This window comes from Pristis pectinata, chromosome 38 (assembly GCF_009764475.1).
Source record: "Pristis pectinata isolate sPriPec2 chromosome 38, sPriPec2.1.pri, whole genome shotgun sequence".
NCBI classification, from domain to species: domain Eukaryota; kingdom Metazoa; phylum Chordata; class Chondrichthyes; order Rhinopristiformes; family Pristidae; genus Pristis; species Pristis pectinata.
In genome coordinates, this window is record NC_067441.1 from 19,036 (window position 1) to 44,423 (window position 25,388).

At 45.6% G+C, this 25,388-nt stretch overlaps 1 protein-coding gene across 1 annotated transcript in view; it reads right to left on the bottom strand.

The window, feature by feature from the left end:
* Positions 1–630: 630 nt before the first annotated feature.
* The window catches only part of LOC127586969 (RAS guanyl-releasing protein 2-like), a 73,251-nt gene continuing 48,493 nt past the window's right edge, over positions 631–25,388 (bottom strand). Inside the window, exons 8-17 of the mRNA XM_052045025.1 lie at positions 24,244–24,360; positions 23,864–24,139; positions 23,179–23,259; positions 18,194–18,304; positions 14,989–15,104; positions 13,490–13,631; positions 13,083–13,119; positions 12,333–12,482; positions 5,676–5,748; positions 631–1,091 (exon numbers count right to left, since the gene is read on the bottom strand). Coding sequence (XP_051900985.1) covers positions 5,693–5,748; positions 12,333–12,482; positions 13,083–13,119; positions 13,490–13,631; positions 14,989–15,104; positions 18,194–18,304; positions 23,179–23,259; positions 23,864–24,139; positions 24,244–24,360 — 1,086 coding nt within the window. The 3' untranslated portion in view covers positions 631–1,091; positions 5,676–5,692. The remainder of the gene's footprint in view (positions 1,092–5,675; positions 5,749–12,332; positions 12,483–13,082; positions 13,120–13,489; positions 13,632–14,988; positions 15,105–18,193; positions 18,305–23,178; positions 23,260–23,863; positions 24,140–24,243; positions 24,361–25,388) is intronic.

The window sequence follows — 25,388 nt, forward strand, 5'->3', positions numbered from 1 at the left end:
AGATTGGATTAGTTCAATTTGGCATCACGGTAGGCACAGACCTGGTGGACCAAAGGGCCTCTTCCTGTGCTGTACTGTTCGATGTGCTATGATATCTGGAGTGCACTGCCAGAGGTGATGGTGGATTTAGATACAATTACTACATTTAAGAGGCATTTAGATAGACACTTAAATATGTCAAGGCATTGAAGAATATGGTCCGAATGCAGGCAAATGGGATTAGAGTAGATGGGCAAAAAACAAAGGTTGGCATTGATGTGGTGGGCCAAAGAGTCTGTTTCAGTGCTGTAAGGTTCTATGACTCTATGACTACCGCCTCCGCTCACACCAATACCACAACTTGCAGGGCAACTTAATGCTGCTCAGTTGGCCTATGCCTGTCAGACTCCCCCAGTTCTCCCACTACATCCCCAAAACCCCAGATCCCCAGTTTCATTGAGCGTAACAATTGCTAATCCCACAATAGGATTAAATTAAGCATCTTCCTATCATGGCAGAGTGGTAGGCCTTAGGTGATATGAAGGCCTCAATTATTCAAGCAACTTAACACCAAGGGAATCAAGAGACTACTTTCGGCACATGGTCCCAACATAGTATCTGTGGCATGAACAGTATACAGTAATACGGTAGGCCTGCAGAACAAAGCCTGTCACCTTGGTAACGGCTGCCATTTTATTTGGATGTTATACAAATGTGAAGACAAGCTTCCAAAATAGATCAGCAATCTGTAGGAGAGTACATAGAATAAATAGCAATGGTAAAGGGAGGTTTGTTTCAAGTCCAGTTAACCCTATACCCACCCTCCTGCAGTTTCCATCATGTTTGGTTCAAACCATCATAGATCAGGCAACCGCTGGCTATCGCCATTGAGGTGAGTCAATATCAACAGGATTTAAATGGTTGGTGACTGCTCAAGAAAGTAAAGGCCATTGGAGACATATTGAATGGTGGAATACAGAAGGTTCCTGCAGGTTATACCTATAAAGACAGAAGCAGGCCACATGGCCATTCAGGTCTATGTCAAACATGAGGAACGGCCACTAATCCTATTCAACGGTGTCACACTTTGCAGCTGGGCCGATGTTTTGAGCCTAGAAAGAAAAAGTAAAAACCATGAGGTGCGATCTGAGAAAAGGTCTGGGCAAATATGACGTGATATATAAAGAATACAGAATATGAAATATTAAGGACTTAGAGTGAATGTCTCTTCAAACTTTCTGCAGTGTTCCATCAAATATTTCCAGTGCACAGGCAGCGTGGGTTAGACATAGAGTGAAGCTCCCTCCAACTATCCCGTCGCACACTCCACGGGCATGGGTTAGACACAGTGTAAAGCTCCCTCGACACTGTCCCATTAGACTCCCAGGGCAGGTGTTAGACACAGAGTAAAGCTCCTTCTACACTGTCCCATCACACATTCCCAGGAAAGGATAGCATGGGTAGTTGATTAGGGACACCTTATTCCAATCAGTGTGTAGGAAGCTGCACGACAGAATGTGGGAGACCCGGGAGCCAGAGAGAGCAAATCTGTTTTGACAAAAATAATAAGAGCTTTTCCATGACTAAAGAAAGGCCCAAGCTTCTCTCTTCCATTGTCAACCCCTATTAACATTGTTCTTCAGAGGGTCCTCTTCTAAAACTAAGTGGGGTGGGTGTGATTCCTGACCTCATCTTCCCTCAACAGTTCGGGAGCAGTTCACTGAGAATGAAGTGCAAGGACAACTGACCAATTAACCCACGTGCAGTACCCTCCACAGGGAGAAGCTATCTGATGAAGCCCTCCTTCAGGATTGGGAATACTCACTCATTTCTCAGGAAGAAAGTAGCCTTCTCTATGTTTTGGAAGCTGCAACAATGGCTGAGGAGCTGATATAGAGGATTGGCCTGTACAGGTGGCTCCTATGCACTCTGCACTTCCTCATCAGCCACCTCACAGCAAGGTGGGTCCTCAGTCAAGTTCTCTCTGCATTGGGACCAGGAGTAGATGGCATGGTTACATGCAATCAGTTTTTGAGTGGTTCGTGCACCATGAAGCTGCCTGCTATTTCTGTCACCTAAATGCGGTACAAATGGTTGCAGCCTCTCTTTGTAACGAGTCAAGTACCCCAGGGATCAGGCCTTTGTCCTCCGTTATTTACTGCGCATTTCAGTCAGAGGAATCAAATGGTAGATTATTATCTAAATGAAAAGGGACTGCAAATGTGTGAAATTCAGAGGGACATTGTGCACAAATCACAAAAAGTTCACAAGCAGGTCCAACAAATAGTTAAGAAGGCAGTTGGGCCTTTATTACAAAGGGTTAGAGTTTAGAAATAGAGAATTTTTGTTACAATTGTACAGGGTGTTGGTGAGGCCACACTTAGAGTACTGTGCACAGATTTGGTCTCCTAATTCTTGGGATAAGAAGATTGTCCTATCAAGGAGGCTAAACAGGTTGCATCTGTGTTCCTTGAGAGTTTAGAAGAATGAGGGGTGACCTTACTGATACATGTAAAATCCTAAGGGGCATGACAAGATAAATGTTGATATGCTTTCACTCATGGGAGAGTGTAGAGCACAGTACGTGTCCTTTGGCCCACGATGTACTGCCGACATCTAAATACCTACTTCATGATCAATCTAACCCTTCCCTCCTACACAGCCCATAACCCTCCATTTTTCTTGCATCCATGTGCCTATCGAAGAGTCTCTTAAATGTCCCTATTGTATCAACCTCTACCACCATGCTTTCAGGCAGTGTGTTCCAGGCACCCACCACACTCTGCGTAGAACACCCACCTCTGACAACTCCCCTTTCCTCCTCTGACCTTAAACTGATGTCCTCCGATACTGGCCATTCCACCGTGGGGAGAAAGTGCTGGCTGTCCACTCTATCCGTGCCCCTCATAATCTTATACACCTCCATCGTCACCTCTCATCCTGCATTGCTCCAAAGAGAAAAGCCCTAGCTTGCTCAACCTTTCCTCATAAGACATGTTCTCTAATCCAGGCAGCATCCTGGTAAATCTCCTCTGCACCTTCCCTAAAGCTTCCACGTCTTTCCTATAATGAAGCGACAAGAACTGAACACAATACTCCAAGTGTGGTCTAACCAGAGTTTTATAGAGCTGCAACATTACCTCGCAGCTCTTGAACTCAATCCCCTGACTGATGAAGGCCAGCACACCATACGCCTTCTTAACCACCCTATCAACTTGCGCGGCAACTTTGAGGGACCTATGGACGATGACCCCAAGATCCCTCTGTTCCTCCACACTAAAAGAATCCTGCCATTAACCTTGTACTCTGCCTCCAAGTTCATTCTTCCAAAATGTATCATTCACACCTTTCTGGATTGAACTCCATCTGCCACTTCTCCACCCAACTCTGCACCCTGTCTATATCCCGTTGTAACCTATGACAACCTTCTACACTATCCACAACACCCCCAACCTTTGTGTCATCTGCAAACTTACTATCCCATCCTTCCACTCCCTCATCCAAGTCATTAATAAAAATCACAAAGAGCAGGGATCCCAGAATAGATCCCTGTGGAAAACCATTAGTCACTAACATCTGGGCAGAATACTCTTCATCTGCTGCCATCCCCTGCCTTCTCTGTGCAAGCCAACTCCAAATCCACGCAGCCAAGTTTCCATAGATCCTATGCCTCATGACTTTCTGGATGAGCCTACCGTGGAGAACCTTGTCAAATGCCTTACTAAAGTCCATTCAGACCACATCCATTGCTCTGCCTTCATTAATTTGTTTTGTCACCTCCTCGAAAAACTCAGTTAGGCTCGTGAGGCACGACCTGCCCCTCACAAAGCTATGCTGACTATCCCTAATAAGACCATGCTTCTCCAAATGCTGGTAAATCCTGTCTCTAAGAATCTTCTCCAATAGCTTGCCCTCCACTGACATAAGACTCACTGGTCTATAATTCCCAGGATTATCCCTATTACCTTTCTTGAACAACGGAACAACTTTTGCCATCCTCCAATCCTCTGGTACCACTCTTGTGGCCAGAGAGGACACAAATATCATCGTCAATGTCCCAGCAATCTCTTCCCTCGTTTCCCATAGTAACCTGGGGTATATCCTGTCTGGCCCTGGGGACTCATCTATCCTAATGTTTTTCAGAAGCTCCAATACTACCTCTTTCTTAATGTCAACATGCCCCAGCACATTAGCCTGTTCTGCGCTGACCTCACATTCATCAAAGCCTCTCCTTAGTGAACACTAAAGGACCTCCCCTACCTCCAGACCCACTTCCCCCTTTATCCCTGAGCGGTCCTACCCTCACTATAGTCACTCTCCTGTTCTTCATGTACATGTAGAACGCCTTGGGGTTTTCCCTAATTCTACTCACCAAGGCCTTCTCATGTCCCCTTCTAGTTCTCCTGACTCCCTCCTTAAGCTCCTTCCTGGCTACCTTTTAATTCTCAAGAGCGCTGCCTGATTTTTGCTTCCTAACCCTTAAGTATGCTTCCTCCTTCCTCTTGACTTAATGTTTTACCTCTCTTGTCAACCATGGTTCCTTCACCCTGTGATCCTTTCCCTGGGTCAGTGGGACAAACCAATCCAGAACCCCATATGTGTTCCCTAAACAGCCTTCACATTTCTGCTGTGCATTTCCCTGAGAGCATCCATTCCCAATTTACGCCCCTGAGTTCATGCCTAATACCATTTTAATTAGCCCTCCCCCATTTAAAAACTTTCCCATATCATCTGCTCCTGTTCTTGTCCATGGCTATGCTAAAGGTCAGGGATTTGCGGTCACTATCTCTGAAATGCTCGCCCACCGGGAGGTCTGTCACCTGACCTTTAGCATTGCCATGGACAAGGATGGCTGACGTATTATTCCATACATAAGTACATCAAGGTAGTAAAAAGGAAACAGAATGCAGAATATTGTGTTACAATTGCAGAGAAAGGGCAGTGCAGGCAGACAAATAAAGAGTAAGAGCTTCAGTGAGGTACACTGGGAGATCAAGAGTTCAAGTTTATCTTTTACCATATGAGAGCAGCTGATAACAGAGAGATAGAAGCTGTCCTTGAGCCTGGTAACATATGCTCTCAAGCTTTTGTATCTTCTGGCCAACAGGAGAAGGGAGATGAGAGAATGATTGTGGTGGGAGGGGTCCTTGGTCCATGGTCATCGATCTGTTCTTGGACCTGGTCAGGGTGGCCATTCATGGATCCAGAAAGTAGACGGTCAGGGACTCTGCCTGTATCGACTGCCTGCCCCTCTTGAGGTTTGATTGATGCCTGAATGTCCCTGAAGAGTGAATATGCAGTGTTGCAGGCTTGCTGCAGCCCTTCCAGGACAATAGGCATTCCAGAAACTCTGTGCATTCTGGACATCAAGAGCACTTTCATTTGTTTCTTTTTCTATTAATAAAGCTCCCTCCACACTGTCCTGTCAAACATTCCAAGGGCACAGACCAATGTTACATTCCCACACCAAGTTCTTTTGTTAAAGGAAATGCAGACACAAGAGGTCGCAGACGTTGGAATCTGGAGCAACAAACAATCTGTTGAAGGAACTGCTGCAGCTGCTTGCCCCACTGACTTCCTCCAGAAGATTGCTTGTTACATGGAAATGCAAGTTTTTATCCTTCCTTACAGCTGTTCATAGGTACAGGTGAATGAAAACAGCTGTCTGTTGATCCAGGTTGTAACTGTGCACCTACCAGATATCGGATGTTGTTCAGAGATGGATGTCCTGCACATCATCTTCCAGACTCTCAACCTCTTCTTTCAGCACTGCAAGAGAGTTAGACACTGCCAGTTACCTTTCTTTAATCCAGCTCATTTCAAATTTCTTACCTACAGTGTTGCTATTACCACTCCTTTGGGGTTATTAAGCTGGCAGATCCTAATAAATGGCACTTCCCTGAAGGCTGATCTAAAGGAAACCACAAGTTATTTCTCAATCTTTATATGTTAAACAGCCTGCATCCACACCTGCTGAGAGTCTCACCCCTCCAGCACTCTCCTGACATGCCTTCCTTTTTCAACCCTCTGCAGCCATCTACCTCAGAGTTAGGTTGCTCCTTGAAACCATAGTTTCAGTTTTGGTTATCGACAGGCCAGACTTGTTCCAGCATTCTTCTCTAAATAGGAGAAGTAGGTTTCGATAAGCTGCTAAATTAACTACAACCTAACTTCCTTGATGGTAACCTTTAACTTAAAGAGCAGGTCAGCTCATGCACACTCATTTGGAAAGCTAACAAATTATTTGTTCTTTGTGAGGGGAAATGTATAAAAAATTTGTGAGGTGATGCTTCAGTTACACAGGGGATTGATGAGACTACATCTGTATACTTCATACAGTATTGGTCTCCATATTGAAGGAAGGATATTAATAGATTGGGGAATCAGTTCAGAAAAGGTTTATTACCCTGATACCTGGAATGGGCAGGATGTCTCAAGGGGAAAGGTGGTCCAAGCTAGGTTTATATTTGCTAGTATTTAGAAGCTTTTTTGAAACGTATAAGATCCCGAGAAGCCTTGATAGATCTATGTGGAGAGCATATTTCGTCTTGCAAGAACCTGCAGCTCAGGGTTCCTATTTAAAAATGAGGGGTAAAACAGAAACAAGGTGAAATATTTTTCTCTCAGAAGGTTGTGAGTTTTGGCAACTCTCATGCAAAGGGCAGTGAAAGCAGAATTGGAATATCTTGAGGCCAGAGACAGATAGTTTCTTGGTAAGCAAGAGAGTGCAAGGTTATTGGGACTATATGGAATCGCAGAATTAAGGTTACATTCAGATCAGCCACGATTTTATAAAATGGCCAGGTGCCCTACTCCTGCTCCTATGTTTATGCATTCATAAATATCAATCTCACCACATCAAACGGCTACCCTGGCGCACTACGAATGTAGCAGTTAGCATAATGCTTTACAGCGCCCGCGACCCAGGTTCAATTCCGGCCACTGTCTGCAAGGAGTTTGTATGTTCTCCCAGTGTCTGCGTGGGTTTCCTCCAGGTGCTCCGTTTTCCTCCCATGTTCCAAAGACATACAGGTTAGGAAGTCGTGGGCACGCTACATTGGCGCCGGAAGCGTGGTGACATTTGCGGGTTGCCCCCAGAACACTCTATGCAAGAGATGCATTTCACTGTGTGTTTCGATGTACATGTGACTAATAAAGATATCTTAACTTATCTACAAAATGACCAGGCTATCCCAACAGCTCCTCCCAAACCCACAATTTCTCCCAGCAAGGACAAGGGCAGCAGACGTAAGGAAACGCCAAGCCCTGCAAGTTACCCTCCAAATCCATAGCTCTCTGAAAGTGGTGACGCAGGTGGGTACAGTGGTGAAGAAGGTGTTCGGTATGCTTGCCTCCATAGACCGAGGCATTGAGAATAAGAGTTGGGACGTCATGTTGCAGTTGTACAAAACATTGGTTGGACATTTGTACTTGAGTATCGTGTAAAGTTCTGGTCGTCACACTACAAGAAAGTTGCAGTGGCAATAGAGAAAGAATCACAGAGTCATAGAGCAAAACAGCATGGATACAGGCCCTTCAGCCCAATGAGTCCATGCTGACCACAGTGCCCACCCAGCTAGTCCCAATTTCCTGTGTTCGGCCCATATCCCTCTTAGCCCTGCCCCTCCATGCACCTATCCAAGTTCATCTTAAATGATACTATTGTACCTGCCAAAACCTCTTCCCTTGGCAGCTCGTTCCATATACTTACCACCCTCTACTTGAAAAAGTTGCCCCTCAGGTCCCTTTTAAATCTTTCCCCCTCACCCTAAATCTATGTCCCCTAGTTTTGGACTCCCCTACCCTGGGGAAAAGACTGTTACCGTCCACCTTATCTATGCCTCTCATAATTTTAAACATTTCTATCAGATCGCCACTCATTCTCCCACGTTCCAACGAATAAAGAGCTAGCCTGGCCAACCTCTCCCTCTAACTCAGGCCCTATAGTACTGGCAACATCCTCATAAATCTTTTTCCGCACTCTTTCCAGTTCAACCATGTCCTTCCTATAACAGGGAGACCAAAACTGTACACGGTATTCCAAATGCGACCTTACCGACATATTGTGCAACTGCGACATAATATCCCAACTCCTGTACTCAATGCCCTGACTGACGAAGGCCAGCATGCCAAACGCTTTCTCCACCTACGACACTGCTTTCAACGAACTATGCACTTGTACTCCTAGGTCCCTCTGTTCCATTACACTCCCCAGTGTCTTACCATTCCTATGCTGGTTTGGTTTTTCAAAATGCATCACCTCACATTTACATGTATCGAAATCCATTTGCCACTCCTCGGCCCACTTCCCCAGCTGACCAATTCAACTCTGTAATGAATGTTAACCTTCTTCATTACCAACAACACCTCCTAATTTCAAGTAATCCGCAACCTTCCTGATCAAGCCTTGTGCGTTCACAGAAAGTGCAGGAGAGGTTCACCAGGATGTTGCCTGGAATGAAGGGCTGTAGTTATAAGGAGAGATTGGATTGGCTGAGTCTATTCTAACCAGTACATAGAAGGCTTATGGGTGACCTGATAGAGGTTTATAAAATTATGAGAAGCATGGATAGGACAGATAGTCATTTTCCCAGGGCAGGAGAGTCTAGAAAAGATAAGTTAAGATATCTTTATCAGTCACAAGTACATCAAAACACACAGTGAAACGCATCTTCTGCGTAGAGTGTTTTGGGGGCAGCCCGCAAGTGTCGCCACGCTTCCAGTGCCGACATAGCATGCCCACAACTTCCTAACCTGTACATCTTTGCAATGTGGGAGGAAACTGGAGCACCCAGAGGAAACCCATGCAGACACGGAGAGAACGTACAAACTCCTTACAGACAGTGGCTGGAATTGAACCTGGGTCACAGGCGCTGTAAAGCGTTACGCTAACCGCTACACTACCGTGGCACTAGAAGGCACAGGTTTAAGGTGAGGGGAGAGACATTTAAAGGAGGTCTGAGGAGTAGGTTTTTCCACACAGGGAGTGCTGAATATCTGGAATGAACTACCAGAGGATGTAGTGGAGGCAGAAACAATTGCAACATTTAAAGGTCACTGAGGGATATGGGTCTAATGTGGGAAAATGGAAGAAGTGTAGACAGGCATCACGGTCGGCATGGATGAGGTGGTCTGAAAGGGCCCACTTCTGTGCTTCATGTTTTTATGATTCTATATCACCTTTCTTTCATTATTTCTGGGTCTAAATCCCGGAACTTCCTCCCCAACAGCACTAAGATAACACCTTCACAACACAGAGTGCAGGAGTTCAGGGCAGTGGCTCAGCCCTGAGGGCTCTCAGTGATGTGACGAGCTGCTAAACTGATTATCCAGCTGTTTGCTGTATCTTGTTGTCTGCATATATGCTTCCAATATTACAACTGTAAAGCCACTTCAAAATTGCTGGCTTATCAATATTGCAAATGAATGAAAATCAGAGGGGTTAGGTTGCAAATATATAAAGTACAAGTGTTCTTGTGCGGGAGTAACAAAATGTTAGCAGGCAGGTGCAGCAAGTAGTTGGGAGGCAAATGGCATATTGGCCTTTGTGGTAAGGGATTGGAGTTTAGAAATAGGGAGGTGTTGTCAAAGCCACCCTTCGAGTACTGTGTACAGTTTTGGTCTTCTTAGTTAAGTGAGGATATACTGGCAATGGAGGCAGTCCAAAAAAGATTCACTGATCTAATTTCTGGGATGACAAGGTTGTCCTTTCACAAGAGGCTAAAGAAGTTCTATCTGTATTCTTTGAAGTTAAGAGAACGATGGGTGACCTCTTAAGATCCAGAGAGGACATGACAGGATGGAGGGCGAGATGTGTCCACTAGTGGGATAGTCTTGAATGTAGGATGCAGTTACAAGATTTGGGAATGGTCATTTCAAACTGAGGTGCATAGGAATTTCTTTATGTGGAGGATGGTGCATCATTTGAATTCTTTACCTCAAGGGTTGTATGAGCTAGATCATCAGAGATATTTAGAGGAGTGGGGTACATTTTTCAAACATCAGGGAAATTAGAGCTTTGGAGAACTGGCACACAAGAAGAGATGAGGCCTGAATGGTGAGACAGGCTAGTGGGGCCAAGTGACCTCCTATTTTCTTGTGTACTTCATTAACTGCAGAGTGCTTTGGGATCACTTGAGGACAAGAAAATTGCTACTTAATTATAAATCTGTGCTTTCCCTCACACATCATCACTCTCCTGGTATCTGGGCAAGTGAGCAGCAGTTGGCCAAATACTGTGGGGGCATTTTGACTTGGTCTGTTCTGCATTCTGGCTCCATTCCCAGGTCCTGTGCGTGAGGGGGGGGGGGGGGCGGGGTGGTGAGGGGTAGGGGAATAGTGGGGAGGGCCACTCTCCAGTTGGCAGGACTATTGACCCAAGCTGATGACTAGCCCCTTACAAAGTCAACAGGAAGCTTACAGGTTCCTCACAACCATCAACCCAAGATGGGTCAATATCCTGGAGATCAGTATGGGGGTTCAGCTATTTCATGCATCTCAGTTCCACACACCATCTGACAACTCCACAGCAAGGCGAGCTCAGTGGTGCAATGTGTTAAGATGTAGACTCACAGCTGCAGAGTCCTGAAACCCTGATTTCTGGCACTATGTGAAGTTTGCACATGGTCTTCCACATGGGTTTCCAGCAGTTCTGTGGTGAGTTTAAAGAGGAAAGGATCGAGAGACGAGATTCCCCTCCCTCGCTTTCCAACCCTCCTTACTCCTGCCGTTCTAACCAACTGCAGCTCATGGTCACATGGCACACTGCCACCCTCTGGTGTCAATGATTGAAACTACAGCTTGAGCTCAGACAGGTTGCTGGAGACAGAAGAGACTGCAGATGATGGAAATCTGGAGCAACACACAAAAAGCTGGAGGGACTCAGCGGGTCAGGCAGCATCAATAGAAGGAAATGGACAGTCAATGTTTCAGGTCGAGGCCCTTCATCAGGACTGGAAACCTCTGAGATACCCAGTATAAAATGATGAAGGGAAGATGTGGAGCAAGAACTGGCAGGTGACAGGTGGATCCAGCTGAGGAGGCTGATAAACAGGTGAGGTGGGTGGGGGGAGAAGAGTGGGAATGATGTAATAAGCTGAGAGGTGATAGATGTAAGTGACAAAGGGCTAAAGAAGATGGAATCTGATAGGAGAGGACAGTAGACCATGGAATAAAAGGAAGGAGGGGAACTGAAGGGAGGAACGTGTGGGTGATGGGCAGATGGAGAGGGTGGTAGAGAGGATTGAGAAGGGGTGATGGGCCGGTGGGATAACGGAAAACAAAGGGGGGACAAAGGAGAGTGGTTACCGGAAGTTAGAGAAATCAATGCTCATACTGTCAGGTTGGAGACTACTACGGCGGAATACGAGGTGCTGGTCCTCTAATCTGCACCTCGCCTCAACTTGGCAGTAGAAGAGGCTGTGGACAGGCATGCTGGTGAGAGAATAGGAAGTGGAATTAAAATAGCTGGCCACTGGGAGATCCTGCCTGTTTCGGCGGATGGAGCGAAGGTGCTTGACGAAGCAATCCCCCAATCTACGTTGGGTCTCACCGATGTAGAGGAGGCCACACCAGGAGCACTGGATGCAATAAATAATACTGATGGATTCACATGTGACAGATTGCCTTACCTGGAAGGACTGTTTAGGGCGCTGAATGGTGATGAGGCAGGAGGTGTAGAGACAGGTGTAACACTTTGTGCGTTGCAGGGATAAGTGCCTGGAGGGACATTGCTGTAGAGGGACGAGTAGATAAGGGAGTCATGGAGAGCACTAGCCCTGCAGAAAAAGAGAGGGGAGGGGAGGGGATGTGCCTGGTGGTGGGATCCCATTGGAGATGGCAGAAGTCGTGGAGAATGATATGTTGGATGCGTAGGCTCGTGAGATGGTAGGCAAGGACTAGGGGAACTCGATCCCTGTTATGTCTGGGGGGGTGGGATTGGTGGGAGGGCAGACATGTGGGAAAAAGAAGATATACAGGTGAGGGCTGCATCAATAGCAGTGGGGGAGAACCCCATTTTCTGCAAAGTGAGGATATCTTGGCTTTTTACATCATTCCCATTCTCCCCCCTCCCTCACCTGCCTATCATCCCCCTCATCTGGAAACACTCAGCACAACAGACAAAGAGAACCAGTTAAGGGTTCAATCTGGGACTTTTTTTTAAAATCAGAACCAGGAATGAGAGAAGACAGATTGTTAATAGTTGCCTTTTCCACAGATGCTGCCATAACTGTTGAGTGTTTCCAGCATTTATTGTTTTTTTTTCAGATTTCCTGAGTCTGCATTTTAAAAAAAATAATTTACTGTTTAACCTCGATGTCCCACGGATGCATGGCCAATCATAGGCACCTCACCTTCAGAGTCAGGAGTTGAGTGTGTGGCAGGAACGCTGAAAGATCTCCTGAGCGCAGGAGTCGGACTGTCCAAGCTAATACTCTTGGTGCGTTTCCGACACTCCTTCACCAGCAGGTTCTTGCACTGTTTGTGACAGCTGATTCCACAGGCTGTGAACACAAGACAGTGAAGGCTAAATATCAATGGCAGCAAACTCCCCTCACTCTCCCCCCTGGTCAGACCATCCTGAAGAGCACCGAGAACAGCTCTGGACTCCATGTCTTAGCCAGGAGAGATCATTCTAGAACTTAACTTACAAAGAGAGATCCCACATCCTGAGTTGTATTCCCTGGATTTTCAAAGGTTAGGGGGGAATTAAATGGGAGCTTCTGGAATTTTAATGGCAGCTGACAGGCTGGAAGGAGAGAAACTCTTCCCATTGGTCAGTAAGTCTTCAACTGGGAGGCAGAGTCTGGGAATTAGAGGCCAGGTTCCAGGAGTGAAGTCGGGAAATAGTACTCGAAGCAGAGCACGGAAGGGAGTTGGAATTCACTCCTGCTGATGGCCATTGATGTCATGCCAGCAGTTAACTTTAAACCTGAGACCAGCAGATGCATGTTAACCAAGGGGACTGAAGGACTGGGGAAGAGACGGGAAAAGGGATGAGGGCCCAGATCATCTGTGACCTCACTGAGTGGCAGAACGTGCATGAGCAGTTGGATGATGTCTTCGACTTGGCTGGATTAGATCTATCCCAGGGATTCACTCACCTTTACACTTGTAGCCTTGTTTGTATAAACCCCAGATCTGTGGGAGGAAATAAGAGTATATCAACATGAAACAAGGCACCTTGTGTAATATATGACTAAGTCTGTACAGTGTGTGCCACCTACAACGCAGACTCGGGTCAATGAGGTAAGAAGAGACGACCACTATGAAGGGTAGTAGGCAATCCCTATGGCTCACTCCCAGGGTTAGCTGGAGTTAGCCAGGCCGCCCATCTATCACTCTGGGACTTGACCCTTAGTGAAAAGAGCTGGGACTGTGCAAAGTGTGGCAGGTGGGCTCCAAACTCCCCCAGCCCTGAGAAGCTCACTGCCCTCTCCCTCAAACTCAGGAGCCCTTAACATATTGCAAGCAGCCTGCCTGAGAACTCAAGCAATGCAGCTAAACGTACAAAGCTCTTGCAGTGATCACAGAAGGTGGGCTTCAGGTAAGTGGTCTCCATGAAGTTATGAATGAATCCCATCTTGCAGTTGAGAAGTGAGTTTGCCTGCTTGAAGTACGTTATCATCTCATCTCTGCTGATCTGACCATCTCTGGAAGACAAACAGAGAAACCATCCAAGTATAGTTAGAGTACTCACAAAAGACCCAGGCTCATTAACAAGCCTGTCAGTTTCCCGTCAGCTATCTCCTGTCACAGGAACAGCAGGACACCATTCAGCCCTTCAAGTTGGTTCCACTATTGAATGAGATCATGGCTGGTCTTGGTTCCACTGAACTAAATGACCCTGAGAACGCAAACTCTCATCCATGTGACTACACAGGCACTTTATTCCTGAGCCCTGTTACCTTTTCAAGGGAATTAGGTAAACTCTTTCCTTCCCTGTCCCCATCCCTAACACATTTATCTTACCACTGCCTTCCTGCCTCAGTGGGATCTGCCAGGACTAAAGATGTGCAGTTATCCACAGTGTGGATGCTTCACACATTTAATGAATGGAGCCTTTACAGAATTGGGAGAAATCTTCCCCCTCACTGAGGTCTCATATGGGGTGAATCCAGGCCCTCTATCAACCCCTTCCTGTCCCCTCCGCACTGATTTCAGATCAGCAGGCGATGGAGGTCCTACTCTACAGGGATCTTGCCCTTTAGGTCCTGTTGGGCCTCAGTGGGCCCTCCCCCAATCACGGTACTTCCTCACACTGATGGGAGGATTGTCTCCTCCAAGGTTCTTGTGCCAAAAATGTTCCCCAAAACTAAATCAAGTAGTTACACACAGCCTCCACCCAGTAAGGATAGAGGTGACTCACATGTTATGGCCATATGGGTAATGGAAATTCACCCTGACACAATTCGTAAATCACTACCCAAAAATTTTGAGAAACAGAATAAAATTCATGGGATTTCTGTGAAAAAAATAAACGACTTTTTTCCAGCTTGCATCTCTTGACACATGCACAGATGTGTTACGGACATTATAGACAGTTTTCTCGGAATGCAACCCCTCCATTACGTGGGAGTCAACCCACACCTCTCTCTCAATTCTTCTCTCTCTTCCTCTCTCCCTCTGCTGTTTATCCAACTTCCCATTGAACCCTGTTCACCTCAGTTCCTCCTGAGGGAGTGAGTTCCTCATTCTGCCCTCCCCACTCCACTCTCCAGGGAACAGGGCTTTTCCTGAATTCCCAGTCCAATTTATTAGTGACAATCTGACAGTTATGGCATTAGGGTCACAGTGATAAAGTTATACAGCATGGAAACAGGCCCTTCAGCCTAATTCATCCATGCTGACCAAGTCGCCTACCTGAGCTAGTCCCATTTGCTTGCATTTGACTCATAACGCTCTGAACCTTTCCTTTCCACGGACGTGTCCAAATGTCTTTTGTTGAACAAAATTGCAACATGCGAGAAATAAGGACAATGCAGGTGACAGCAAATGACCAGTACTCACTTGTTCTCGTCCAGAACACTGAACCTGTCCAGATAGGGGAAGTTGGAGGATATGATGTTAAACTCTTTCTGTGAGATGTAGCCATCTTGGTCAACATCAAAGTTCCTGAAGACAGACTGGAGCCAGTGAACAGTAGTGAGGGGGTAAAAAGAGAAGAGAGAATATCAGACAACTCCAAATGGATCCAGGATAAAAGCACTTTGAAATGTGACCCTACCAAAGAGATACTCCCGTCAACCTGTACACTTCTCTGTAAACACACCCAACAACCTCCTTGCATCTGTAATTCTTCCAGCACCTACGGTCCTCCCTGTCCCTGTAACCCCTTACAGCCCCTACACACCTCCTCCAGCCCCTACACCCCTCCATATCTCTGAAACCCACTCCAGCCCCTAAACCCCTCAATGTCTGTATCCTCATGCAACTGGCACACTCCTTCCTATCTCTGCAAAGGCTCACATTTAAAGATTGAGCCTAGGAACAGTTATACATTTCTTTCTTGGGCAGAAGGGAAAGGGTTAACCATGGCTTACAAAGGATATTATTAGATCCAAAGAGGAGGCATATGAATGTGCAAAACAAAAGCTGTAGACCTGAGGATTTGCTGCAGTTTAGAATTCATTAAAAAAAGGACTAAGAGTTTGTTTAAGAGAGGAAAAATAAAGTATAAGCACAAACTTGCAATCAACATAAAAGTGGACTATAAAAGCTTTTACGTGCATAAAAAGAAAAAAAAGTGAGGATAAATGTAGATCCCTCACAGTCAGAGATGGGAGAATTTATGCTGGGATACTTTGGTCTGTCTCCACAAAAGAGGACACAAATAATGTCCCTGAAACACAAGGCAGCCAAGAGTCTAATGAAAGGAGGAGTTAAAGGGAAGTTCGTACTAGTGAAAGAACCAGTGCTGTGGAATTTAGTGGCAACAAAAACAGACAGATCCCCAGGGATTGGTAACCTGTGTCCCAGAACACTAACAGGGGTAGCCACAGAAAAAAATGGATGCATTCGTTTGTCATTTTTCAAAATTCTACAGATTGTGAAACAGTTCTTGCAGGTCAGAGGGTGGCAACTGTTACCCTCCTGTTTAAAGAAAGGGGACAGCAAACAGTAAATAGCTTTCAGTCTAATGTTCACAGCAGGGCTATGATAAAAGATATGATAAAAACAAATTTAAAAATATCAACAGGATTAGACACATTTTTGAGGATGTAATGAAAACAAAAAAATGCTGGAGACACTCAGTAGGTCAGGCAGCATCTGTGGAAAGAGAAACAGTTAACAATTTGGGTCTGTGACCCATCATCGGAACTAAGACCTGAAATGTTAACTGTTTCTCTCACCACAGATGCTGCCTGACCCACTGAGTGCTTCCAGCATTTTCTGTTTATATTTCAGATTTCCAGCAGCTGCAGTATTTTTGATTGCCATTTATTTCTGAGGATGAAACAGGTATCTGAGATAAGAGAGAACCAGTGAACGTTGTGTATTTGGAGTTTCAAAAGGCCTTTGATAACATTTCACAGAAGAGTTTCGTGTGCAAAATTAAAATGCATAGAATTGGGGGTTAACACATTGGAAGGATCTGGAAATCGTTGACGGATAGGAAACAGAGCAAGAATAAATAGGACTTTATGATGATGGGGGGTGGCAATAGTGAGATAACACAGGTGTCAGTGCGTGGACCACAGTTATTCACAATACCAGTCAATGATTCAGATCAGGGAAGTCAATGTAATGTTTCTAAGTTTGATCATGACATGAAACTGTGTGGGATTGAGAGTTGAAAGGACAATGCAAAGAGGTTTCAAGTGCAGCAGTATAAATATGATGTTATCCACTCAGTAGACAAAGAAAGGGAAGAGTAATATTTAAGTGGTGATAGGTCGAGGGATGTTAATGTGCAAAGTACCTGGATATCCTTATATACTAGTCATGGAAAGCAAACACGTAGGTTCTGTGTGCCGTTAAGAACAGTATATTGACCCTCATTACAAGTTCTGGATACAGAAGCAAGAAAATCTTATGACAGTTATACAGGGCTTGGTGAGACCACACATGAAGTATTGTGTGCAGTTCTGGTCTCCTTACCCAAGAAATGATGCAGTTGGCATAGAGGGAGTGTAGCAAAGGTTCATCAGACTGATCCCCAGGATGGTAGGTTTGCCAAATGAGGAGAGATTGAGTTCATTAGACCTGTTTTTTTTAACAAAACATTTAGAAAAATGAAAGGAGATCTCGTTGAAACATACAAAATTCTGACAGGGCTCCACAGACTTTTTGGGGTGGATGTTTCTCCTAGTTGCAGATGTCTAGAACCAAGGGAACAGTCTCAGGGTACAGGTAGGAGATCTTGGATCAAGCTGAGGAGAATTTCTTCACCCAGAGGGCGGTGAACCTGTGTAGTTCTCTAGGGAGACTGTGGAAGCCAAGTCACTGAATGTATTTAAGAAGAAGGGAGATAGATACCTGGACACAAAAGCACCGAAGGATCTGGGGAGAGCACAGGAATTGGTATTGTGATGGGTCAGTCAAGATTATACTCAATGTTGGAATACACAGGAAGGGCTGAATAGCCTCGTCCTGCTCCCATTTTCTATCTAACCCCCTGCAGCCCCTACACCCCTCCCTATCTCTGTAAAGCCTTCCAGACCCTACACCCCTCCCTATTTCTGTAACCCCCTCCAGCCCCTACATCCCTCCCTATCTCCATAAACCCCTCCAGACCCTACACCCCTCCCTATCTCTGTAACCCTCTCCGGATCCTACATCCCACCTAATCTCTGTAAACCCTTCCAGAACCTACACTCCTCTGTAACTCCCTCTGGCTCCCACACCCTACCTCAGTAACCTCCACACCCCCCACCACTTGGCCCCTACACCCCTCCCGATTTCAGTAACTCCTCCAATCTCCACAATCTCTTCATTCTTCCAGTTTGGGCTCTTGATCACCCTCAATTTTTTTTGCTTTGCTAGTCTCTTCACATAATAGTCCCTCATCCTAACCCTAACCCTCATCCATAGAACCATGTTCACAAATCACATCTCAATCTCTCCAAAGTTGTCGCCTCTAAATCCTAACACTCACCTCCCTCAGCCACACACGGACTTCATCACCCAGGGTCCTGCTCCTTGAACATTTAGCTCCCTGCTCCTGCATTCACTCAGTGTTATGGTGCAGACTTGGTACAGAAAGCTTCCTTACCTCAACCATCTTGTAGATGTGCTTGTTAATTAAGTCGGGGTCAGTTTTTGGTTTGACGGCTGATGCCCATTCATCAATCACTGAGGGTTTGGGTGGAGTCGGACTGGATGGCTAGGGCAGAGAAATGCTCATTAGTTCCAGGGACCTATTACTCAGGTAAACCCCTGAGCCAAAGGCTGGAGTAATTGTTATTCTTTTAATCATTTTGACTGATGTCTCTCTCTCTCTTCTGATGTGGCTCAGTGTTGGATCTTGCTGTTGACATGTTGGTGAATTAAAGGTAGTTGATAATAAGGGTAGTTGATAAGGACCAAACCATTAAACTAATCCACAAGATGATAAGAGGCATAGATCGAGTGGACAGTCAAGAGATTTTTTCCCCAGGGCGACAATGACTAACAGGAGGGGACATAATTTTAAGGTGATTGGAGGAAGGTATAAGGGGAATGTCAGGGGTAAGTTTTTTTTTACACAGAGAGTGGTGGGTGCGTGGAACGCACTGCTGGCAGAGGTTGTGGGGGCAGATACATTAGGGACATTTAAGAGACTCTTAGATAGACACATGAATGATAGAAAAATAGGGGGCTACGTGGGAGGGAAGGGTTAGATAGATCTTAGAGCAGGATAAAATGTCGGCACAACATTGTGGGCTGAAGGGCCTGTACTGTGCTGTAGTGTTCTATGTTCTAATAATTTGCCAACCATGGATGAACTTACTCCTGCAGATTTTGTCACAACTTCCTGTCTCCAACCATCCCACCTCTGGACTTTCACCAATGGTCACCAGATACATAGAACATAGAACACTACAGCACAGTGCAGGCCCTTCAGCCCACAACGTTGTGCCGACATTTTATCCTGCTCTAAGATCTATCTAACCCTTCCCTCCCACGTAGCTCCCCATTTCTCTATCATTCATGTGTCTATCTAAGAGCCTCTTAAATGTCCCTGTCCTACCATTAACTCCACCTCCCCCATAGCTAATGGAAAACCACTTCATTGCATGGTTTGATAATTCTGAACTAATCAGTGATGTGGTCTTTCATTCCTCCCTCCAATATTTTGGAATTTAGAAACAAATGCATTCAAAGAAAATTTAAGGGAAATATGCACAAGTTTCTCGAAAATAAATCCTGTTTGTTTTCCCCATCTGTGTCCTGGAGATGAACCTTCCATGTCTGCAGTTAAACCCTGCGTCACTGCTAAAGGATGAATGTGTCTAAATTTAACATTGTTATACTTGTTTTTCATTCATGGACGCAGGCATGGCTGGAAGTCACAACATTTACCACTCATCCCTGACTGCGCCGTGAGAAGGTGGGGGTGAGCTGCCTCCTTGAACCGCTGCAGTCTGTGTGGGGAAGGTACTTCCATGGTGCTGTTGGGGAGGGAGTTCCAGGATTTAGACCCAGTGAAGGTGAAGAAAGAGTGATATTTTTCCAAATAAGGATGGAGTGTGGCTTGGGCTGACCTTATCTTTCTACACGCTGAAGGTTGTGGGTTGGGCATGTGCTTTCAGAGATGTTTAGGTGGTGGGAGTCTGGAGTCAGGGGGGTGGACAGGGTGGGATGGGCCAATCAAAAGGACTGTCTCGTCCTGAATAGCATCAGGTTTTTTCATCACTGAACTCTTCCAGACGAATAAAGAATATTCCATCACACTCCCGACTTGTGCCCTGCATTTGGTGAAAGGCTTTAGGACAGCAGGATATCCGGCCTCTGACTTGCTCTTGCGGCCATTTTATTCAAGTGGTTAGTCCAAATGAGTCAGTCAATGGTTCAATGTTTAATCCAGGTTGACAGGGGGGTGGGAACCTGAGCAGTAGGGAGGCAGATGAGGAATTGGGGGGCAAATACTGCAGTCAACAAGAGCAAGCTAAGTAAAGGATATGCAGCATCATGGCAAAGGGAGAGGAAAGACCACTGGTTAAAACCACATTTATTTCAATGTTGGAGGCTTAACAGGTAAGGCGGATGAACTCGGGATGTGAATTGTCTCTGGGGACTGGGATATGATAGCCATAACAGAAACATGGCTGAGAAAAGGGCAGGACTGGCAGCTCAGTTTTTCAGGATATAGATGCTACAGGTGTGACAGAGGTACAGGTAAGACAAGATTGTCTTTTTGATGAGGGAGGACATAACAACAGTCCTTCGAGAGGTCTTCTTTGGGGGGGGGGGGGGATTGTCCAGTGAGGCTATATGGGTAGAACAGAAACAAGGAGATGCTCACTTTGATGGTACTGTATTATTGGCCCCCCAGTAGTCAGCAGGAATTAGGAAACAGATTACAGACAGCAGTAGGAATAATAGTGTTGTATCAGTGAGAGATTATAACTTCCCTAATATTGACTGGGCCACCCATAGTGCAAAGGGCTTGGATGGGGTGGAATTTGTTAAATGTGTCCAAGAAAGTTTCCTTAGTCAATATATAGAGGGACCTCCTAGAGAGAGAGCAACACTGGACCTCCTCTTAGGGCATGTCACCGGTGTCAGTTGGGTAGCACTTTGGGACCAATGATCATAATTCTATTTGTTTTAAAATAGATATGGAGCAAGATAGAACGGGTGCACAGGTTAAGGTCCTAAACGGGAGCAGGGCCAATTTTGGAGGAATTAGGTGGGATCTTGCAGAGGTTGATTGAAGTATGTTTGCTGGTAAGGTGATGACTGCTAAGTGGGAAGCTTTTAAAAGTGCGATATCAACAGTCCAGGGGCAGCACATTTCTGTTAAAATGAAGTTTGAGGAGAGATATCGAGGCTTTGGCCAGGAAAAAGGAGGAGGCATACATTGGGTTTAGGCAATCGCAAACAAGCGAATGCCTTGATGCTTATAAGATGTGTAGGAGCGCACTTAAGAGGGAAATCCAGAGGGTAAAAAAAGAGCATGAGATGGATCTTGCAGGCAAGGTTAAGGAAAATTCCAAGAGTATATGAAGAGTAAAAGGGTGGGTAGGGAGAGCATAGGTCCCCTTAGAGATCAGCGTGGCGGTCTACGTATGGTGCCACGGGAGATGGGCGAGATGTTTAATGACTGCTTCTCATCCGTTTTTACTATGGAGAAGATCATGGATGCCAAGGAACTGAAGCAAATGAGTTGTTATGTCTTGGACCACTTACGAATTATCAAGGAGGAGGTATTGGCAGTCTTAAAGTACATTAAGGTGGATAAATACCCAGGGCCTGACCATCCTCAGACCTTGTGGGAAGACAGGGAAGAAACTGCAGATGCCCTTGCAGATATCTTTAGCCACAGGTGAAGTTCCAGGAGGTAACTAATGTGTGTACCGTTATTTAAGAAGGGCAGCAAAGACAAGCCAGGGACCTACAGTCCAGTGAGTCTGATATTCATGGTGAGTAAGATACTGGAGGGGACTCTGAGGGACAGGATCTACCAGGATTTGCATTGACAAGGTCTGATTAAAAACAGTCAGCATGGCTTTGTACATGGGAAATCATGTCCGTCAAATCTGTTAGAGTTTTTTGAAGATGTGACCAAGAGGATAGATGAGGGCAGGGAGCAGCATTGTGTATGTAAACATTAGCAAGACCTTTGACGAGGTCCCGAATGGTAGGCTAGTCTGGAAGATTAGGTCGCATGGGATCCAGAGAGAGCTAGGTAACTGGATTCATATTGGGCTCGATGATGGGCAATAGAAGGTGATAGTAGAAGGTTGTCTCTCGGATAGGAGGCCTGTGACTGGTGCGCCACAGGGATTGGTGTTGGGGATTTGGTTGTTCGTGTTTTATATATATATAAAAATAAATGATTTGAATGAAAATATACAAGACATGATAAGTAAGTTTGTGGGTGATGCTAAAAAAGATGGTATCACAGACAGTGAATAAAAATAACAGGAGCTGTCGATCAGCTGGGTAAGTGGGCTGAGGAATGGCAAACAGTCCTCAATCCAGATAAGTGCGAGGTGTTGCATTTTGGGATATAAACTAGTGTAGGACAAACAGTGAATGGTAGCGACCTAGGGAGTGTTGTGGAACAAAGGGACCTGGGAGTACAAGTACATAGTTTGCTGAAAGTGGCATCACAAGGAGACAGGGGTGGTGAAGAGGGTGTTTGGTATGTGGGATTTCATCAGTCGGAGCTTTAAGTACAAGAGTTGGGACATTATGTTGCAATTGTACAAGACGTTGGTGAGGCCACACTTGGATTATTGTGTACAGTTTTGGTCACCCTGTTATAGGAAGGACATCATTAAGCTAGAAAAAATTCTGAGGAGGTTGGGAAGGCGAGGTCTTTATTCCTTGCTGTGTGGGAGCCTGAGGGGTGACATTAAAGAGGTGCATACAATCATGAGAGGCAAAGATAGGGTGAATGCACACACAGTCTTTTTCCAGGGAAAGGGAACCAAAATCAAGAGGGGAGATTTAAGGTGAGAGGGGAAAGATTTAAAAGGGACCTGAGGGACAACCCCTTCATGCAGAAGGTGGCACATGTATGGAACGAGCTGCCAGATGAAGTGGTTGAGGCAGGTACATTAACAACATTTAAAATATATTTGGATAAGTTTACGGATAGGGAAGGTTTAGAGGGATATGGGCCAAATGGAACTAGCTTAGGTGGGCACCTTGGTTGGCATGGATGAATTGGGCTGAAGGGTCTGTTTCTGTGCTGTATGACTCTGACTCGAATGGGGACTGTCCAGGATGCTGATGATGGGGAATTGGCATTGGCATTGCGAATAGAATGACAAAAGGAGGTAATTAGGTTCTCTTATATTGCAGGTTTCTGGCACAAATGTTATTGTTATTTCGTTGGTCAGCACTGGTTGGAATGTAGCTCAGATCTTGCTGCATACAGACTGGAGGTAATTAGATGTTGCAAAGTAGGATGACCATTGAAATCATCAGAAACTACTTTCTTCTGATGATTACTGGGGTGATTCAGACGTAATTGGTACTAATTTCACTGGGCATGACGGACAAGGGGTGACAGATTGCAAATTGTTTTTTTAAATCAGTACTCACTGTGGACTTTGAAGTGCGAGGTTCCCTTAACAGAGAAAGTTTGTAGATCTCGTCATCTGTGTGGTACTGATCAAGGGAGACCTGTAAAGATATTGACGCCCACTGTTTGTCAGAAGACTTGGTATTGATTTCCTCAAGATCAGTGAAGGTTCAGCTGCAATTTAACGTAGTAGTGAGGAGTGTAGATAGGAATAGATCCCTGCTCTCACTGGTATCAGCTGCACTCACCTCTACACATTGAACAACCTTAATTTCTCAGGCTGAGGTAAATAGATACTTGATAAGTGGGACCACGAAAGGTTACCAGGGGTGGACAGGAATGCAGAGTGAAAGTTACAAACAGATCAGTTGTGAACCTGTTTAATGTATCCTCTTGCCCCATAACACCTACATCCTTGTGCTCCTCCAAATTTGGGATCTTGCATACATTATTCCCGTTACTCTGCCATTGGTGGCCATGTCTTCAGATGCCTGGGAACTGAGCACTGGAAAACTCTCTTCCCTTTCGTCCTTAAAACCTCCCTCTCTGACTGAGCATACCTATTTGTCCTGTTATCTTATTGCAATGGGAAAGATCAGGTTTGATGCCAACTTTCCATTGCCAAGGTTCCTGTGGGATAGTTTTGCAGCTGTATAAACGTTGCTGCTATTGGAGATGTTATGACTACAGCTCAAGGCCACCCACCGTCAGAAGGTTGACAAGGTCCTTGTTGGGCTCGATGGGTGGAGCAGTGGCCTGCACCTGGCTCAGCTCATTCAGAATGGTGTAGAGCTGCTGCATCTTGACCACGTTGATCCGACCCTCCTCGCACCAGTCAGGGAGTGCCAGGTGCACTGCCAGCAGGTCCTTCAGATGGACGCCAAGGATGGGAAATTTGAAACCAGACCCTTCTGCAAAATGCTTCCGGTAATTTCCATAATTGCCACAGGTGGTGACCAGCTCTGTCAGCTCATCTGAAATCTGAGAACCACAGACAAACAGGTCAGTAACGCTGAACTAAAGTTAAAGAGAAGCCACTGTTAATCATGTAGCTGGTGAATCTGTAAGTAATCCTGTCCCCTCACCTTTATGACATCAGCACTGATGTAGTGGTACGTCTCCTTCAGACGCGAGATCGCACTGTGACTCAAACCACCGATGACCGCCATCAACGTGTTGTAATTCTGCAGTTGAAGGAGTCTCTGTAGGGAAGAGAGGCCAAAGAGAGGGAGGAGCAGAATATTCATCATACCTCCTATCCAGCATGTTTTCTTTTAATTTTCATTCATCAGATTTTGTGGGCTTTTTGTTTGTTTGCTTTTTAAATGGATGTATTTTGCACACATATTGTATTATCCTTGTTTTCCAGATTCAATCTAATCCCTGCAATGCACGTAATCCTAGAAGGATTGATTAGGTCAGATTTAGAGTATTGTGTGCAGTTCTGGTTGCCCCATGATAGGAAAGATGAAGAGGCTTTTGAGAGGGTGCTGAAGAGGTTCACCGGGATGTTGCCTGGATTAGAGAGTATTAGCTTGAAGGAGAGGTTGGACAAACTTGAGTTGTTTTCTCTGGAGCATCAGGAGGCTGAGGTATGACTTGGTATAAGTATGTAAAATTATCAGAGGCATAGATTGGGTAGATATGGGTGGAAGTGTCAAAAACTAAAGGGCATAGCTTTAAGGTGAGGGAGGGGGAGTTTAAAGGAGATTTACGTGGCAAGCTTTTTTTTCGCAGAGTGTTAGGTGTCTGGAACATGCTGCCGGGGGGTGGGGGGGGGGGGGCTAGTGTGAGCAGATTTGACAGCAACATTTAAGAGGTATTTAGACAGGCATGTGAACAGACAGGGAATGGAGGCATATAGACCATGTGCAGGCAGATGTGCAGTTTAAATTAGCACCCTGGTCAGCACAGACATTGCGAGCCTGTTCATCTGTTCAACAGAACAGAACATCAGAACAGATCAGGGCCTGTTCCTGTGTTGTATTATTCAATGTTCTTATGTTCTATGTATGTCTCCAGCCAGTGCACTCCATCTCCAGAGACATCTGTGCATGAATGTAACAGCTCCTTCAAATACTCGAAGAGGGCCTGCATCTCAATTGTTTTCTGTACCTGGAAAATGGATGCCCTCAGACCATACAAATGGCAGGCAGCCCTGGCGCTCATGGACCACTTAAAAACCTGTTGCATGGCACTGCTCTGCGCAGCACCCTCCACCCCAGGTCCC